The following is an 18,627-nucleotide window of genomic DNA, read 5'->3' as shown; positions in this document are numbered from 1 at the left end:
AAAGTATTAAGTATTTGACAGGCAGTCAATTAGAGGAGAAGTAGTTGTTTCTGTTGGCAGTAGACGATAGGACTTGCTATAATGAGTTTAAATTATGGACAGAAAGATACCAGCTGGAAATTAGGAACTGTTTTTTACAGTAACAGATAAATTATTAATGCCCCACCCCCGGAATGCCCGGCCACGCCTCTGTCGTGCCCCGCCCAGCCGCCCAGCCGCATTGGCGCTATGCCACTATTTGAAACCCACCACCATGGGAACCTGTTACTAAAATGTTTGGATCCCACTACTGCTTTTAACCCACTTTCAATGCACTTTGCAGCTGGATTTTACTATGCAGGATAGCAAAATCCACTTGAAAACAATTGTGAAAGTGGATTGAAAGTGCGTTATTTTGCAAGTGCAGAAGGGGCCTATAAGAACACAGAGTTTGTGGGAGGTGGGGACACACACAAATTTGAGAGAACAAAACAGAAATGAAACTAGTAGAGGACAATGCTTCACATTCAAGCAGGGGTCCTCAATCTTTCTGAGCCTGAGGTCACATCTGGAATTCCGATTGGTGGGGGCATAACCACAAAATGGCCAGCACGGGAGGCAGAACCAGCCACAAAATGGCTGCCGCAGGAGGTGGAGCCAATCACACACAGGAAGCCAACATGCAGGGGAAAAGAGGGATAAGAAAAAAAATATACAGGGAAAGAGGAGTGAGAGAATTAAACCAGTGTTATGGTGGCAGACCACTGGCTTCAGAAGAAATACTTTGCAAAATGGCTGCTCCACAGTGAACGAAACGGATGTCTGATCTAGGACAAATAATGGGGGGGGGGGTTCAGGGGGGAAAATATGAGAATGTGTGTGTGTGTGGGGGGGGAGGTTCCTCAGTCATTCAACGGCCTCCATAATCTCCATCACCAGAGTCCGTGGGCCAGTCATGATGAGACTACTGATGGTCTGGTAATCCAAATGTAAAACATATATCCCATTCACAGAATACACAAACTGGCATACCTAAAGGGAGAGAAAGGAGGAAAAATTACTCCTTGAATTCCACCAAATCTCAACTGAAGCGATCTCTTAAGGCAAAAGTTGGAGACCCTTGATCTAGAGCAGGGGTCTGCAACCTGCGGCTCTCCAGATGTTCATGGACTACAATTCCCATCAGCCCCTGCCAGCATGGCCAATTGGCTGACGGGATTTGTAGTCCACGAACAACTGGCGAGCCGCAGGTTGCAGGCCCCTGATCTTGAGAGTTGTTTTGATCCAGCCAGTAGAAATGCAAAGCCGAGTAGGGTAGTGTGGAAATGATATCCGGAAGACCCAGATTCGAATCCACATTTGTGCCATGAAAGCTCGTTAAGTGACCTTGGACCAATCACCCCCTCTCAGACTGGCCTACCCCACAAGGTTGTCGTGATTGTAAACGGAGGAGAGGAGAGCGATGCAAGCCATCTCACGTCCCCATTGGGGAGACTGGAGGGATATCAACAAATTAAATAATAACCATCTTAATCCTTGAAAGAACCTCTTAAAACGTCCACAGTTTCAAAGATTCCTGCGAGGGACTGAAAAGAGGCTAACGCACCACATCTGCGTGAAGGCGGGCCTCTATTTCTCTCTGTTCCAAAAAGCCTTTGAGCGGCAAAGCCATCAACTTCCCTTCCTTCCTAGAGGGCCGATCAGTCAGCTGGAGAAAGCGAAAGCTGTTTAGTTTTGGTTCAGCGGCCACAGGTGGCATTCCTCACCTTTGACGCTTGAGCAGACACCGAGAGCATTTGCCTGTTGAGCCGAGCCGCTCCCGGCAAACACCATCGGTTCTGCAGGTGCTACAAATCACCTGTGTAACCCTGCGAGCATTCGAGGTCCGGAAGGGTTCCAATGACACGCTCACACCCCTTCCAAAACGGGTTCAAAATCACAACTCCACCAGGATTCATTGGTCGAATCCCCACTTGAAATTTGCACGCAGATCCAAACCTGTTCGTGGTGAAACCGTGTCCTCTTCATCAGAGTTTCTCCCTCCCCACCGCAGCGAGCACACAGCAGACACACCCAGTTGCAGAACTCTTAGCAATCCCCACTACCAGGCGAGCTCGCTTTGCCGGTCTCCCCTGATTGGCTGGCGTGCCTTGATGGGGCGGGACCTTTTCCCACTGCAGAAATGTACATTGTAGGGGTGTGATAAAAAAAAAAACCAGCGTGTAAAAGTTTAACGTTTAACTGTTTAACAGTTAATCGTTACCTGTGTAAACCATGAACGATTCAAAGTTATGCATTTGACTGTTTAATGTCTGCATCCCCTTCTGCTGGCCAATCGCAAAAGCGGAAATGAAACCAAGGAAAGGCTGCGTGTGCATCACAGCGCTGATTGGTTGCCCGAATTCTGCGTCACACTCCAGGGCGGGAAACGAGTCAGGGTTTCAACCCTCATCCCTCCCCTCGGATCAGCTCTGAACCGTGTCAATGGGGTCTGTGCCACTTGCAACCAGGTCCTGCCGGAACGCAGATTAACGGGGAGAATGAGCACCAGAAATGGAATCTGCCACGCAAGCCATGGGGAGGTCGTCCCTCAAACCTGGTTAGTTTGTGTTCTGAAACCTGGCTAAGACGGTAGTGGGGATTCGACCATTGGCGAAGGACACTGAGGAGTTGGCTGTTGTGGGTTTTCCGGGCAGTACGGTCGTGGTCTGGCAGTTTTGGCTCCCAATGGCTCACCCACATCTACTGGCAGGCAGCTTCGTGGGCCTCTGAAAATTCCAGCCATAGATGCATGTGAAATGTTAGGAGCAAAAACTACCAGGTCACGGCCACACGGATCGGAAAATCCACAACAGCTAGTTGATTCTGGTTTGACAATAGATAGAGAGAAGATCTCAGCTTCTGCCACCAGAATCTATTGAAATCAAATCTGCATTAATCGAACAAGAGAAACAGAGAATGATGCAGGAGAGGGGGGAAAGTTGCTCTCCTCAGTCCTTGGGAATTGACCGGTCAGATTATTGTGCCAACTATTTGTATATCTTGAGCGATCCCAAACAACGCAGAGCATGCTCATTAGCTCGTTTCAATGCCTTGCCTAATGCTATGACATTTGGCAGATACAATAATATCCCCCTATGACAGTGGTGGTGAACTTTTGGCACTCCAGATGTTATGGACTACAATTCCCATCAGCCCTTGCCAGCATGACCAATTGGCCATGCTGGCAGGGGCTGATGGGAATTGTAGTCCATAACATCTGGAGTGCCAAAGGTTCGCCACCACGGCCCTATGAGCTTTGCCAGTGTAAAATGGCTGTTGTCGAGACTGTCTAACATGTACTTTTAGAGTGTTCTATATGCGATCTTCCACGCTCCGTGTATATTCATCCCTTGATAGAGAGGTTAAATATTGACATGTCATCATCTGTTATGAACTTTCTACTCAATGGTTCTTATCTGTGAAAATGTTGCGAGCTTTCTGAAGCATTACCTGGCTAAGCGTAATTATTCTCCACACAACAGTCATCGTTAATTTAGCACTCTTTTTGTTCTGTTTACAGGGTCTGTATGTAGACATTTAATGCATATTTTAATGTATTTTAATGGGTTCAGTAAACAGATAAACGTTCCTTTTTTCGAAGGCTTTCATGGCTGGAATCACTGGGGTGCTGTGTGGTTTCCAGGCTGTATGGCTGTGTTCTAGCAGCATTCTCTCCTGACGAACACGGCCTGCTAGAACACGGCCATACAGCCCGGAAACCACACAGCACCCCAGTTCCTTTTTTCATTTTTAATATTGTAATATTGTAATTTATAATGGCAATAAAGACTTCTGGCTGGATCTCAACTTCTTGCAAGTTCTGCCAGAATGCAGCTCAGGTCCCTTCCGCACACGCAGAATAATGCACTTTCAATCCACATTTACAATTGTTTTTGGGAGACTGGCCAACAGTTCTGTAATGGCCAATGGTGTTATCTGTTTATGCAAGGGTTATCGTGGCTATGAACCTCAAGTTAAGAACGGTACCTTCATGCCGGCGGCAGCAGCCGGTCCACCTGGATCCACAGCTTGGATGTGGCACGGTTGACCTCCCCGGACCACGAATCCCCAACCAACCGCATCTCCCACAATCTGTGTGCAAAAGAGTGGAGGAGAATGCCAGAATGTTCACAGCCAGTTTGCACAGCTGCTCCTTTGGACCAAAGCAAAGTTAAAAGTCCCATCACAAAGCCAAGATCCCAAGAAATCAGGCGTTTTGTAACAAAGAGGGAAAGGCAATCACAGAATCATAGAGTTGGAAGAGACCACAAGGGCCATCAAGACCAACCCCCTGCCATGCAGGAACACACAATCAAAGCACTCCCAACATATGATCAACCAGCCTCTGTTTAAAAACCTCCAAAAAAGGAGACTCCATCACTCCACCAGTGAATTCCACCCTGACAGTCAGAAAGTTCTTCCTAATGTTTAGGTTAGGCGCTTTGAATCCTTTAGTCCGTGTCCCAGTCACTGAGGCAGCAGAAAACAAGCTTGCTCCCTCTTCGACAAGACATCCCTTCAAATATTTAAACATAGCTTTCATGTCACCTCTTAACCTTTTCTTCATCAAACTAAACATACCCAGCTCCTTAAGTCTCTCTTCGTAGGGCATGGATTCTGGACCTTTTACCATTTTGGTTACCCTCCTCTGGCCCCATTCCAGCTTGTCAATATCCTTCTTAAATTACGGTGTCCAGAACTGAACACAGTACTCTAGGGGCGATTCTGCACACGAGTAAAATAGGTTCGACCCAGTTCCCTGAGAAGGGTACTGACCTAGGTGGAAGCCATTGTTGTTCCCCACTGCAACCAGCTTGATCCCAGCTCGGAGGACGGAATCATCCTGTGCCTCTTCGCCCCTCTGTTCCGATTGGCTACTGTTCTACGGCCATGTTCCGTCTATCCCCACACACATTATAAAAAAAACTGCCACAGGAATGGAGGGACGAAGGTGGCGTTTTTTGATTGGCTAGCTGTACGCATGCCCAAAACATTCAGCTGTGATTGGCTGAATGGGGGACTCCTGGCACCAGAGATTCCGCACTTTACTGGAATCGAGCTGAGTTCGAGCGTGGTTCCCTGAAAAGTAGTAGTTCCCAACTGGAGTCGGAAATTGGACCATTACACGGAGCGAAGCTGGTACAAAACCACGTTGATCCCAGTGGCTGTGCGGAGCACTTAGGTCGAACGCAGCTCGAACTTAGGTCGATAACGCCCTTAAGTCGCGAGGAATGCGACTCCTAGGTGAAGATCCTGACTAATGCAGAGGACATTTTTGTTGGGCATGGAATGTTATGAGGCTTGGCTCACTTGTACAGGTAGTCGGCTGCGCAAACACCTGATCATGACTCATCCAGGGGGTGATAGCACATCACAACATCTACTAGACAGGCTACGCCGGCCTTCCCTTGCGTTTGATTCGGAAGTTAAAACTGGTCCAACATGCGGCCTTGTTCCCTTAGCCTGCTCACAGGGAAGCTTCTCTTCAGAGAACACATCCAGCCTGTGCTTCGCGCGCAGCTGCATTGTTGGCTTCGGTTGAATTCCGAATCATCTTCAAGGTGTGGGTTCTGACCTTTAAGGCTTTGCGCGGCCTGGGGCCCTCGTACCTTCGGGACCGTATCACCCCATATGTCCCAATTCGGCCTCTGCGTTCTGCAGAGGCCAATCTGCTGGTTGGTCCCTGGCCCCTCTATGATGCGGCTGGCCTCCACAGCGGGCCCAGGGCTTCCTTTCACGGCACTGGCCCCGGCCTGGTGGAGACACCGCTTCCTCCCAGCTGTCCGAGACCCTCGCCTTAAGTGGACCTTGGGTGAGTTCCGCCAGGGGCCTGTAAGACCGTGTTGTTCCACCGGGCCTTTGCTGGAGTGTCCAGCTGCTAATATGGGGTGCCCCCCTCACTGCTCTCTGTGCCTGGGGCAGTTACATCAGGGTCCCCTCATGTAGAGGGAGCCTCCACTGGCCCCCACCTCAGGGAGTGTAGGTTTTAAATTGGGGCCCAGAGCGCCTCCTATTTATTTATTATGTATTATGGTTACTCGCTGTTTTTATGAGTTTTAAGCTATTTTATGGGATGGAGCCTATGTATTTATATTTGTATGATTGCTCCTGTTGTTCACCGCCTGGAGCCCCCCGGGGATCGGGCGGTATATAAATTGAAATAAATAAATAAATAAATAAATAAATAAATAAATAAATAAATAAATAAATAAATAAATAAATAAATAAATAAATAAATAAATATGCCTATGTGGTAGTTTGCCATTCCCTTCCTCAGTTGTCTACGCTTTACCCCCAGCAAGCTGGGTACCAATCTTGGAAAGATGGAAGATTGAGTCAACCCAGGAAGCCAACAGAAAAAAATGTCAAAGACTTAACCTCAATACCAGAGGAAAGAGCCAAAAGGTTAAGATGGAATTGGGCCTTTTAAAATGGGAACTGCTATGTAGCAAAAATGCAAATGTGTTTATTTAAACTAAAATCAAAAATGATCAGGCTGGCCTCGACGAGGGGCAGGGCCTTTTCAGCCCTGGCCCCTACCTGGTGGAACAGGCTCCCGAGGGAGATCAGGGCCCTGCGGGACTTACAGAGTTTCCGCAGGGCCTGCAAGACGGACCTGTTCCGCCAGGCGTTTGGCCAGCCTGGTTAAAAATACATCTACCGTGTCATCTGGCCTCCCGTGGGCACAAGGGGGGGAGGGGAGTAGCCAGACGCCATCCACATTTTTTAATGGGTTCTGTTTTTATGTAGTTGGTATTTAAATTATGTTTTAATGTATGTTTTAACCTGTTGTGAACCGCCCTGAGCCCTCAGGGGGAGGGCGGTATATAAAATTAATAATAAATAAATAAAATAAATAAATATCATAATAAAGGGCCCTAATTAGGCTTCCAAACTTACATCAATGAAAATCACAACCTGATAACACATAAAGTCTTATGAAACACTTTTAGACCCAACCGAGTTTTGGCCCATTGGCCTTCTTCAGTGGTCAAAAATAACGTTGTAAAATATTACAATCTGACCAAATCTTACAATATTGATTTTAAAAGTGCCTTATAAATGACTGAGGTAAGTATTGGAAAGCTTAGCACCATTTAAACCCAGGTCTTCAATACGGAACCATTGTTCATTCAAAATGTATACAATAGTGTGCCATTTTCCATCAGTACCTCAGTCATGTAGAGTTTCAAGTCAGAAGTACTGATTGTGAGTCAACCTAGAGCCAGCTACCTGAAACCAACTGCTGTCAGGATCAAGAAGAAGAAGAAGAGTTTGGATTTATATCCCCCCTTTCTCTCCTGCAGGAGACTCAAAGGGGCTGACAATCTCCTTGCCCTTCCCCCCTCACAACAAACACCCTGTGAGGTAGGTGGGGCTGAGAGAGCTTAGAAGAACTGTGACTAGCCCAAGGTCACCCAGCTGACATGTGTTGGAGTGCACAGGCTAATCTGAATTCCCCAGATAAGCCTCCACAACTCAAGCGGCAGAGCTGGGAATCAAACCCGGTTCCTCCAGATCAGAGTGCACCTGCTCTTAGCCACTGCTCTTAGCCACTACGCCACTGCTGCTGCACGAGTTCAGGTAGTGTGCAGAGCTTTATTGCAGTACTGCAGTTTCCCATTCTGCGCCATTGGCTCTCCTGACTCACCGTGAGTGTTTTCTTGATATATGGTGCCCCAGGGCTCAGGAGTTCCTCATTTGTGACAGACCTCTTTAACACTGGTACCAAGAAGAAACAAAAAGAAAGAAATGGCCATCATTGGCAACCGTGTGACTAATAGTAAGGATGCAGTAGCCATTTTGTGCTGGCCCCACCTACTAGCCATTAAACATCAAAGGTCAATAAGCATCAGAGGTAGGATCCAGCAGGTTCCCAAGAGTAGGTTACTAATTATTTGTGTGCGCCGAGAGGGGGTTACTAATTGGTGATTTTGCCACGTGATTTTTGCCTTAGTTACGCCCCTCCTCTCAGCAGTAGCACACAGAACTTAAAGCAGTCTAGCAGGAGGTGCACGGCGTGCGTGGCAGCCTGCACCTGTGTGCATCCGTTTCCCGCCCAAGGACCGGCGCAGCGGCTGCGTCCTTGCCACAGCCCCGCCCAGGAATGCCCTGCCCCTGGAATCTCCATTGTGCCCCGCCCTGCCCCATTGGTGCTACGCCACAGTTTGAATCCCACCACCATGGGAACCTGTTACTAAAATTTTTGGATCCCACCACTGAGCATAGTTAATAAGGCCATTGGAGCACAATTTGTTCAGGCATAATGATCATAAGCAGACAGAATCCCGGTCATTTTCTCTGATTCAAAGAATCTTCTTCAGTGCCTTGATCTTTTTTTGAAGAGACCAAAAATCGGCCTTCTTTCCCCTTTTTTTATTTGTAGAACTGGCTCCCAGGAACACAGAGTGGATGATTTTTGGTCTCTTTCCGACTAGGAACAAACAAATTCTCTTTTATACGACCGCTGTTACAGTAGCACATGACTCCTAGCTAGCGTTAGTTGTACTTCCAATTTCACTGGGAAAAAAAAGGTAAGTAGGAAAAAGGAATCCTCACCAGATTTGGGGTTGCATTCAGCAGTGGGCGGAAGCCCAAAACTTGGGGAGGGATTGAAATACGAATTGGCCCCTCCAGCAAGTGAGGTGACGCTGCTCCTTCGAACGGCTGAGACCATCTTGATTTCCTTATTGGGTTGCACTAAGAGAGACGAACAAGAGTGGAGCAAAAACAAACAGTCAAGACAGGCTCCCCACCATTTTAGCTCCTTTGGGCAAAATTTGTTTTTTGGGGAGCTGTATTTTCCCTTTTCTCTGAAGCCCGAGTTTCACTCGATGAGGTTATTCATTTGTGTGAGGGAGTAAACGTTTTAAACTTGCATGGAATGTTTTCACTGCATTTTGTTTTCGAGTAGAACTGCCTTCACCAGTGTAAAGAGGGGATAAGGCAGGAGCGGGAGAATTTACAAGTAGGAGGGTATAACACCCCTGCCTATATCTGTTGGTTCCTTCCCACAGATATTGACACAATCTGAGAGCCGGCGTAGTGTAGTGGTTGAGAGCAGGTGGATTCTAATCTGGAGAACCGGGTTTGATTCCCCACTCCTCCATCTGAGTGGCAGAGGCTTATCTGGCGAACCAGATGTGTTCCCACGCTCCTACATTCCTACATTCCAGCTGGGTGACTTTGGGCTAGTCACAGTTCTTTGGAACTCTCTCAGCCTCACCGACCTCACAAAGTGTCTGTTGTAGGGAGAGGAAGGGAAAGGAGTTAGTATGCCACTTTGAGTTTCCTTACAGGAGAGAAAGCTGGGATATAAATCGGGCCCCGCTTAGCTTCTGAGATCTGACAAGATCAGGCTAGCCTGGGCCATACAAGTCAGGGCTGACCACAGGTTGGTTTAACAAGGCAGTTAGAAATATTCATCAGAAGAACCTAAGAACCTAAGAAAGAGTCTGCTGGATCAGACCAGAGTCCATCTAGTTCAGCTCTCTGCTACTCGCAGTGGCCCACCAGGTGCCTTTGGAGCTCACCTGCAGGAGGTGAAAGCAATGGCCTTCTGCCGCTGCTGCTGCTCCCGAGCACCTGGTCTGCTAAGGGTCCGTCATAAAGGTCCATCAGTTGCTATTAGCTATGATGAGTAAAGGGAGATGCCATGTTCAGGAACAGTTGTACCCCTAAATACCAATGCTGGTTGGCAGCAAATAAGGTGCCCCATCCCCCATTGTTTCCAATGGGAGCTAATATGAGATGGGGCTACCATTTGAGGGTCCATAACTTTGGACCCCCTGAACCTAACTTCACTAAACTTAGGTGGTATCATCAGGATAGTCTCCTGCTGATACCAGCCAGGTTTACTGAAGTTTGGTTTTGGGGTTTTGGGGGTCCAAAGTTATGGACCCCCAAAGGGGGTGCCCCATCTCCCATTGTTTCTAATGGGAGCTAATAGTAGATGGGGCTACCCTTTTGAGGGTCCATAACTTTGGACCCCCTGAACCAAACTTCATCAAACCTTGGTGGTATCATCAGGAAAGCCTCCTAAAGAAATTTCGATGCTGCTAGTCTAAAAACTGCGCCCCCTGCAGGTCAAAAGCTGAAAAAACACTAAAAATACAAAAAACACAAACGAACTGGGGGGGCAGCAAAACTCCGATTTTGCACCGGCCTCCATTTCCCCTAGCTACGCCCCTGCCCCTCCCCCCCACAATTACCTGATAGGAAGCTCGAACCACTCTGTTCCGGGTTCAGCTTGCGGAGGCAGAAAGGGCTGTCAGGACTGTCCGAAAGAGCCCGGGGCGCGTTCTCGCTCAGTAGCTCCGTGAGACGCCTTCTCCGGCGGAAGTTGATGCGGAACTGATAAAGGAGGTTCCCGTCGTGGAAATGATGCCAGTTGGTGACTGAGCGGGGAACGGAGAGTAATAACAATAACAATGGAAACCGAATCACTGATTGTAGCAGCTCGAGAGCAGGCCATTAGGATCAAGGCCAGAATCAAAACATCCTCAGTTGATGCAAAGTGCAAAGTGAAGACTGTGCAATGTAGCCAATGAAACTGTCTATCATCAGGCTGACCAGACGTCCCGCTTTTGGCGGGACAGTCCCGCTTTCAATTTGTCCTGCGTCCCATTTAAATTGTCCCGATTTTTGGGAGGCTGCCGCACTGCCTTCTCAGGCGCAAGGCAGTGCGGCAGCCTCCCGCGCGAGCGGCCTCAGGAGCATGGCCTTCTGGGGCTTGCCGTTTCCCACCCTGTCACAGGGCGGGAAATGGCAAGCCCCAGAAGGCAGCGCGCTCCTGCGGCTGCACGCAGCCGCCTACCCCCCCCCCATCCCGGTTCACAAAGGTGACCATCTGGTCACCTTACTATCATGTACTCAGCTGCTGCAAAAAGATCGTCCAGACTGGCTACAATCTCCTGCAATCTCTCTGCTCTTAGGTAAGCTGATTTCTTGATCCTACTTGGCTGGTTCATTTGCTTTCCTGGGCATCTGGGACCTTTGCAAGTCAGCATAAATCAGCCACCGCTTCCTGCTTTCTTCAGAGGATTGCCAGTAGGTGTTCTCCATGTTCAAAATGGGATGACCCAGAAAGGGGTGGAGACTGAAGAAGCAGAAGGCTGCAGAACTCATGAAGTTGGAGGCAGCAAGGCTACCGTATTTCCCCGAAAATAAGACAGTGTCTTATATTAATTTTTGCTCCCAAAGATGCGCTATGTCTTACTTTCAGGGGATGTCTTATTTTTCTGTGTTCTGTTCGTCGGGCATGCTTCCAAACAAAAACCTTGCTACGTCTTACTTTCGGGGGATGCCTTATATTTCACACTTCAGCAAAACCTCTACTACGTCTTATTTTCTGGGGATGTCTTATATTCGGGGAAACAGGGTACCAGGCTGGCACCAGGAGAAATTATTATAAGCTCTTAACACCTTGTTTAAGGTAACTGCAATGTTGTTGGGAACTAGTGGGGAGGGCGATGTTTATTTCTTTGCTATATTGTACATGTTAGAATTTATTGTTTCAGGGCTTTGTGTGTGTGTAATTGGTGAGAATTCTTTTGGGGACCTCCATCATCTCAAATCCAGTACACCAAGCCTCTGGAGTCTTCATGAGCAGGAAGAAACGGACTCGGCATTATCAGACTGTAATTAGAAGGACTTGAAATGAACCTTAAACATAAGGTGACCAGATGGTCACCTTTGTAATCCGGGACGGGGAGGCGGCGGCGCACGTGCAGCCGCAGGAGCACACGGCCTTCTGGGGCTTGCCGTTTCCCGCCCTGTCACAGAGCGGCAAAGGGCAAGCCCCAGAGGAGCAGTCTGCAAGGCCTCATGACGGCCAGCTGCGGGAGGTTGCTGCTACGCATTGCCTCTGCGCCCCAGAAGGCAGGTCGCGGCAGCTCTCCCAAAAATCCGGAAAATTTGAGTGAACCAGCGGGACGCGGGACAAATTTGATTTAAAAGAGCGGGACGGTCCCGGGCCATGTAAAGCGGAGACGATCCTGGTCATTCCCCCTACTTAAACAGGACCTTGAATTGTTATGTTAAATGTGAATGTTTTGATAAGTGTTCTATCTTAGGAAAAGTGAACAGCTTTGTTTAAAATTTAGTTGTTGCAAACTCCTTCCAAGTTCTGCCCCACAAAACCCATAAGCTAAGGTTACATCCGCAGCTAAGAACTCACTTGTCCATCCCTTTTCAGGGTTCCCCTCCACCTACCATGTTGGATAATCCCATGTTCAAGCAAGGTTTGGCAAAGCTCAACCGCCTCCTTGCGGTTTGCCGTCTCTCCTTCCTGGATCAGCCAGTCAATCATTTCGCAGCCCAGAAAGGTTCTTTGGTACTTCACCGAGTTATCTTCTCTGACTTTCAGGATCGACTCTTCCGCACCGATAAGCCTGATGTCGAGGAAAGGCAAGATAAACAATTGACATTGGTCACAGCTGATATGCAAGATGTGTGATACAGACCTCTTTGGACTTGAGAAGAAGAGAAGAAGAGGAGTTTGGATTTATATCCCCCCCTTTCTCTCCTGCAGGAGACTCAAAGGGGCTTACAATCTCCTTGCCCTTCCACCCTCACAATAAACACCCTGTGAGGTTGGTGGGGCTGAGAGAGCCCCGAGAAGCTGTGACTAGCCCAAGGTCACCCAGCTGGCGTGTGTGGGAATGTACAGGCTAATCTGAATTCCCCAGATAAGCCTCCACAGCTCAGGCGGCAGAGCTGGGAATCAAACCCAGTTCCTCCAGATTAGATACACAAGCTCTTAACCTCCTACGCAACTGCTGCTTTACCATTGCAAGGGGTGAGTGTGCATTTGTAGAGGTTTACTGTATTATTTTAGACAATATTTCTAAAAGCAAGCAGTTCAGGAAGTAACATGACAGGCTAGACTGTTTTTTTCTTGGCGTGCTAGTTCTTAAGATAGAAGAGTTTTGTTTTGTTTTTAAATGGGGCAATCAGGCAGCCCGTATGAATGTCAAAATGACACAATCCCAAGAATGCTGTACCATATAATTATTTTTAATATGCAGCTACGTTGCTCAAAACACAGAATTTATTATCCTGAGTATCTCCCCTTTCACTCTTTTTAAAAAATAATGTCAAGTTTCTAACCCCTTAAAGGCAAATACGATCAGCTTGGATAAGTGTGGGAATGCCAATTGAAAGGTCAAAACACTTGAGAGGAGATGATAAGACATAGGTATGTACATTTCCTAACATAATAAATGATGCAAAAGAAAAACGCAGATATAAACATACAACAATTATATAGGCAACGATGTCTTAAGCCCCTTCCGCACATGCAGAATAACGCACTTTCAATCCACTTTCACAACTGCAAGTGGATTTTGCTATTCCGCACAATTGCAAAGTACAATGAAAGTGGATTGAAAGTGCATTATTCTGCATGTGCAGAAGGGGCCTTCGGGAAGGAAGGAAGGAAGGAAGGAAGAAAGGAAGGAAGGAAGGAAGGAAGGAAGGAAGGAAGGAAGGAAGGAAGGAAGGAAGGAAGGAAGGAAGGAAGGAAGGAAGGAAGGAAGGAAGGAAGGAAGGAAGGAAGGAAGAGGAGAGGAAGGAAGGAAGGGAAGGAAGGAAGGAAGGAAGGAAGGAAGGAAGGAAGGAAGGAAGGAAGGAAGGAAGGAAGGAAGGAAGGAAGGAAGGAAGGAAGGAAGGAAGGAAGGAAGGAAGGAAGGAAGGAAGGAAGGAAGGAAGTTAGTTTATCTAGTCACATTTTCCGACTATGTTCACAGCAGATTACTGATAATTATGCTCAAACATTTAAAACACAAAACTGCTTGTTCCTTTCAGCTACAATCCCACTGTTTAATAAAAATCACACTCCAGCATTTATATAGTGTTTTCAGAGTTCAAAGTACTGCTCATACAATACGTTGCAATTGTTAAAATATCCCTGTAAAACAGGCCAGATTACAGCACAGTGGGGATTCGAACTCAGTTCTCCCAGATCCTAGCCTGATACTTTCTAACCGCTCCACTGCATGCACTGTTTGCTTCTTTCCTGATCTCCCAAACTGAAGACGGGGGGGGGGGGGGGGAATTATTCTAAAAGCCACGAATAAATTATTGAGAATGTTGAGAACTGAAACAGGGATCCCTTCCCTAGATCATATATCTCATTTTCTAAGCAATTGTACAATAAAATTTCTCGGAGGTAGCAGAAACTCATGATTTTCTATCCCGATAATCCCTTGAAAATTCATATCGGCCAGGCTAGAAAGTAGTTTTCCCCACAAACAACTTGAATACAGCTTTGGCCACAAGAGGGCAGGCCAAGCCTACAAAGACTTGATTTCTGCCGAATGAAAAACTCTCCTCCAGCCAAAGCTGATTTTTCATGCTACGAACATGTCCTACGAACAAATTGTCAGGGGATGGTTCTTCTCAGATATAGTCATTTCTAAGCACCCAGTTCCCCAGATTAGAGTGCACCTGCTCTTAACCACTACGCCACACAGCCAACCCACTGTGATGCCAACAAGAACCGTGCTCGACACTACGCAATTTAAAGAGGTTTATCAGAAGGACTCACGTACGCCTCATAGAGGCCCTGACCTCTCAGGAACACTTTCACGTCCTTGTTGAGGGGGAAGGTCCCATCGTCCTTGCGGAAGCGGTAGAGAAGCTTGGTGTCCTTGTAATCGAAATGTTCATCGCAGACTGGGGAAGAAAAAGTGTTCCAAGCAGGGATCAGCATCGTCCAAGGCGGACACACAAACTGCGAGCTGGGCCCCATGGATCAGTTCCACTCTTTCTTCTGGAACAAGGAATCTTCCCATGACACAGAGGAAGACTCATTGCTCTGGAAGAAAGTTGCAAATGCTAGCAGAATAAACCTGAGGGATGCAGCTCTCCAGATTCTGCTCCAAAAGGCACACAGAGAAACGTTTCGAGGCAGGGTTCCCCTACCACTTTGAGCCCGTGTGCACCTTTCTAATTCTGATCTAGGGTTTGGGCGCAACTGTCACGGGACCTGCGACAATCACAAAACGACAGTCACAGCAGACTGAGTCGACCACTGTGCACAAATATGCCAAGCAGACTGCTCCCATTTGGTGGGGACATGGGCTAACTGTTCTGGTGGGATGTCATCCCTGTCAAGCAAGCATTTACTGAGTCACTTTCACCCTTCTTTGCCTCTCTTGCAGCTTGGGGAAACCGAAAACCAGAGAACGATGCCCCCAAATAACTGTTAGAGGGGAAGGTTTTTGATTGCTTTCGAGTATCAGGCAATAATTTTCTTTGAACCCAGAGCATTTATTATATTTATAGATGCAACCTGCTCGTGTTGGCTCGTGATTAATAAATTCCTGCCCACCTATTCCCAACAGCTTCAATTACAGTGACATGTTTTGAGGACTTTAAAAATTTAGTCATAAACCTCTCCAGTTTCTATGTCATTAAGACAGGTTTTGTTCCGTTCTTATCATAGCGTGTACTTGATGTTTTTGCTTAATGTAATCTTGTGAGGGAAAAGGACTCTGCGTTTTACTTTCCGTTCATCATAGCCTCGCCTATTTGCGTGAACTCTTTTCCAAGGCAGGTATGCCCGCATCAGTAAGAAGAAGAAAAAACTATTAAGATCAAACACATTCCATTCGACTCTCTGTTCCTGAGTTAAGCACAGGCTCCAAGATGCAAGTTCTTTCAGCCCGTGAGTCGCGACAGCGCAATTATCCTTCCACCTGGGAAAAAAGTCCCGTGTGGACTAAAAACAAAGGAAAATCACACACACAGCAGAAACCGTGCCCGGCGCTACGCAATTTAGAGAGGCTTATCATACTCTGGTGACGTCCTTGATAAACCGCCAAAGGTCGTCTTTTGTCAGTGTCCTGTTATTTATTTATTTAATTACTTTAATTAATGACCGGTTCAGGGATTCTTTAGGAATGGCCCTCCAGGCTGTAGGGAGGGGGAAAGATCAGATTTACATGCCAATAATTAACCCAGAACTAACTGTAGCCGCTTTGTGGCGGCACAGTGGAGTTTAATTTAATTCAGAGTTGATCCGTCTTCCCACAACAGATGGCCCAGTGTTTACCTTGCTGGACAGTTTAAGCAGAATTTAAAAAAACCCTGTGAACATTATTCACTTGGCTAAAAGACTGACCGTGCTAAAGTTTATATCTCCCCTCCTGCTTTTTAAACCTTGTTTACAGCTCCACTGTTGACCCACTTGTCTAATAAAAAGAGAAGAAGAGTTTAGATTGACACCAGTGGTGGGATTCAAATAATTTAGCAACTGCTTGTTTACAAGCAGCATTTTAACAACCGGTTCTGCCAAAGTGGTGCGAACCGGCTGAATCCCACCGCTGATTTATACCCTGCTTTTCTCAAGGAGTCTCAAAGTAGCTTAGAAACTCCTTCTCTTCCTCTCCCCCCCAACAGACAGCTTGTGAGGTAGGTGGGGCTGAGAGAGTTCAGAGAGAACTGTGACTAGCCCAAGGTCACCCAGCAGGCTTCATGTGGAGGAGAGGGGAAACCCAGTTTTCCAGATAAGAGTCTGCCGCTCGTGTGGAGGAGTGAGGAATCAACCCCAGATTCTCTAGAAAAAAATCCACTTGTTCTTAACCACTATGCCAGGCTGCCTCTCAAGGCCTTGTTCAGTGGCAGTGAACACAGTTTATTTGCAGGACCTAAGGATCTGTCCTCAGTAGCTGAAGAAGAGAAGAGTTTGGATTTATACCCCACCTTTGTCTCCTGTAAGGAGACTCAGGGTGGCTTACAAACTCCCTCTTCCTACAAGAGACGCCTTGTGAGATAACTGGCGCTGAGTCTCAGTTCTCTCAAAACTCTCTCAGTTCCATCTACCTCACAAGGTGTCTGTTGTGGGGAGAGGAAGGGAAAGGAGCTTGTGAGCCACCTTGAGTCTCCTTACAGGAGAGAAAGGTGTGATATAAATCCAACTCTTCTTCTAAAGTGTAGATGACTGGAAAAGGCAATGGCAAACCATCCCATAAATATAGTCTGACTATTGTGCTATGACATCATGAATATTGTGCTATGACATCACCCCATGCGTCAGAAATGACCTCGGGCATCCACAGCAGACTGTCTTTACATTTTAATTAAGTTAAAGTGTTATTAAATTTTTTAAAATAATACATAATAGACTGTCTAGATGGGGGGGGTGGGGGGGGGGGGGGGTGGGGGGGGGGGGGGGTGGGGGGGGGGGGGGGTGGGGGGGGGGGGGGGTGGGGGGGGGGGGGGGTGGGGGGGGGGGGGGGTGGGGGGGGGGGGGGGTGGGGGGGGGGGGGGGTGGGGGGGGGGGGGGGTGGGGGGGGGGGGGGGTGGGGGGGGGGGGGGGTGGGGGGGGGGGGGGGTGGGGGGGGGGGGGGGTGGGGGGGGGGGGGGGTGGGGGGGGGGGGGGGTGGGGGGGGGGGGGGGTGGGGGGGGGGGGGGGTGGGGGGGGGGGGGGGTGGGGGGGGGGGGGGGTGGGGGGGGGGGGGGGTGGGGGGGGGGGGGGGTGGGGGGGGGGGGGGGTGGGGGGGGGGGGGGGTGGGGGGGGGGGGGGGTGGGGGGGGGGGGGGGTGGGGGGGGGGGGGGGTGGGGGGGGGGGGGGGTGGGGGGGGGGGGGGGTGGGGGGGGGGGGGGGTGGGGGGGGGGGGGGGTGGGGGGGGGGGGGGGTGGGGGGGGGGGGGGGTGGGGGGGGGGGGGGGTGGGGGGGGGGGGGGGTGGGGGGGGGGGGGGGTGGGGGGGGGGGGGGGTGGGGGGGGGGGGGGGTGGGGGGGGGGGGGGGTGGGGGGGGGGGGGGGTGGGGGGGGGGGGGGGTGGGGGGGGGGGGGGGTGGGGGGGGGGGGGGGTGGGGGGGGGGGGGGGTGGGGGGGGGGGGGGGTGGGGGGGGGGGGGGGTGGGGGGGGGGGGGGGTGGGGGGGGGGGGGGGTGGGGGGGGGGGGGGGTGGGGGGGGGGGGGGGTGGGGGGGGGGGGGGGTGGGGGGGGGGGGGGGTGGGGGGGGGGGGGGGTGGGGGGGGGGGGGGGTGGGGGGGGGGGGGGGTGGGGGGGGGGGGGGGTGGGGGGGGGGGGGGGTGGGGGGGGGGGGGGGTGGGGGGGGGGGGGGGTGGGGGGGGGGGGGGGTGGGGGGGGGGGGGGGTGGGGGGGGGGGGGGGTGGGGGGGGGGGGGGGTGGGGGGGGGGGGGGGTGGGGGGGGGGGGGGGTGGGGGGGGGGGGGGGTGGGGGGGGGGGGGGGTGGGGGGGGGGGGGGGTGGGGGGGGGGGGGGGTGGGGGGGGGGGGGGGTGGGGGGGGGGGGGGGTGGGGGGGGGGGGGGGTGGGGGGGGGGGGGGGTGGGGGGGGGGGGGGGTGGGGGGGGGGGGGGGTGGGGGGGGGGGGGGGTGGGGGGGGGGGGGGGTGGGGGGGGGGGGGGGTGGGGGGGGGGGGGGGTGGGGGGGGGGGGGGGTGGGGGGGGGGGGGGGTGGGGGGGGGGGGGGGTGGGGGGGGGGGGGGGTGGGGGGGGGGGGGGGTGGGGGGGGGGGGGGGTGGGGGGGGGGGGGGGTGGGGGGGGGGGGGGGTGGGGGGGGGGGGGGGTGGGGGGGGGGGGGGGTGGGGGGGGGGGGGGGTGGGGGGGGGGGGGGGTGGGGGGGGGGGGGGGTGG

At 50.8% G+C, this 18,627-nt stretch overlaps 1 protein-coding gene across 1 annotated transcript in view; it reads right to left on the bottom strand.

Moving 5' to 3' along the window:
- Positions 1-388: 388 nt before the first annotated feature.
- LOC125433414 (DEP domain-containing mTOR-interacting protein-like) overlaps positions 389-18,627 on the bottom strand; it is a 36,202-nt gene continuing 17,963 nt past the window's right edge. The window contains exons 2-8 of the mRNA XM_048497918.1: positions 14,574-14,697; positions 12,235-12,413; positions 10,233-10,418; positions 8,581-8,721; positions 7,673-7,743; positions 4,009-4,113; positions 389-1,011 (exon numbers count right to left, since the gene is read on the bottom strand). Of these exons, the coding sequence (XP_048353875.1) occupies positions 886-1,011; positions 4,009-4,113; positions 7,673-7,743; positions 8,581-8,721; positions 10,233-10,418; positions 12,235-12,413; positions 14,574-14,697 (932 nt within the window). The 3' untranslated portion in view covers positions 389-885. The remainder of the gene's footprint in view (positions 1,012-4,008; positions 4,114-7,672; positions 7,744-8,580; positions 8,722-10,232; positions 10,419-12,234; positions 12,414-14,573; positions 14,698-18,627) is intronic.

The sequence above is a fragment of the Sphaerodactylus townsendi genome, linkage group LG05 (genome assembly GCF_021028975.2).
Source record: "Sphaerodactylus townsendi isolate TG3544 linkage group LG05, MPM_Stown_v2.3, whole genome shotgun sequence".
Classification (NCBI taxonomy): Eukaryota; Metazoa; Chordata; class Lepidosauria; order Squamata; family Sphaerodactylidae; genus Sphaerodactylus; species Sphaerodactylus townsendi.
This window is presented reverse-complemented; position numbering and strand designations above follow the sequence as displayed.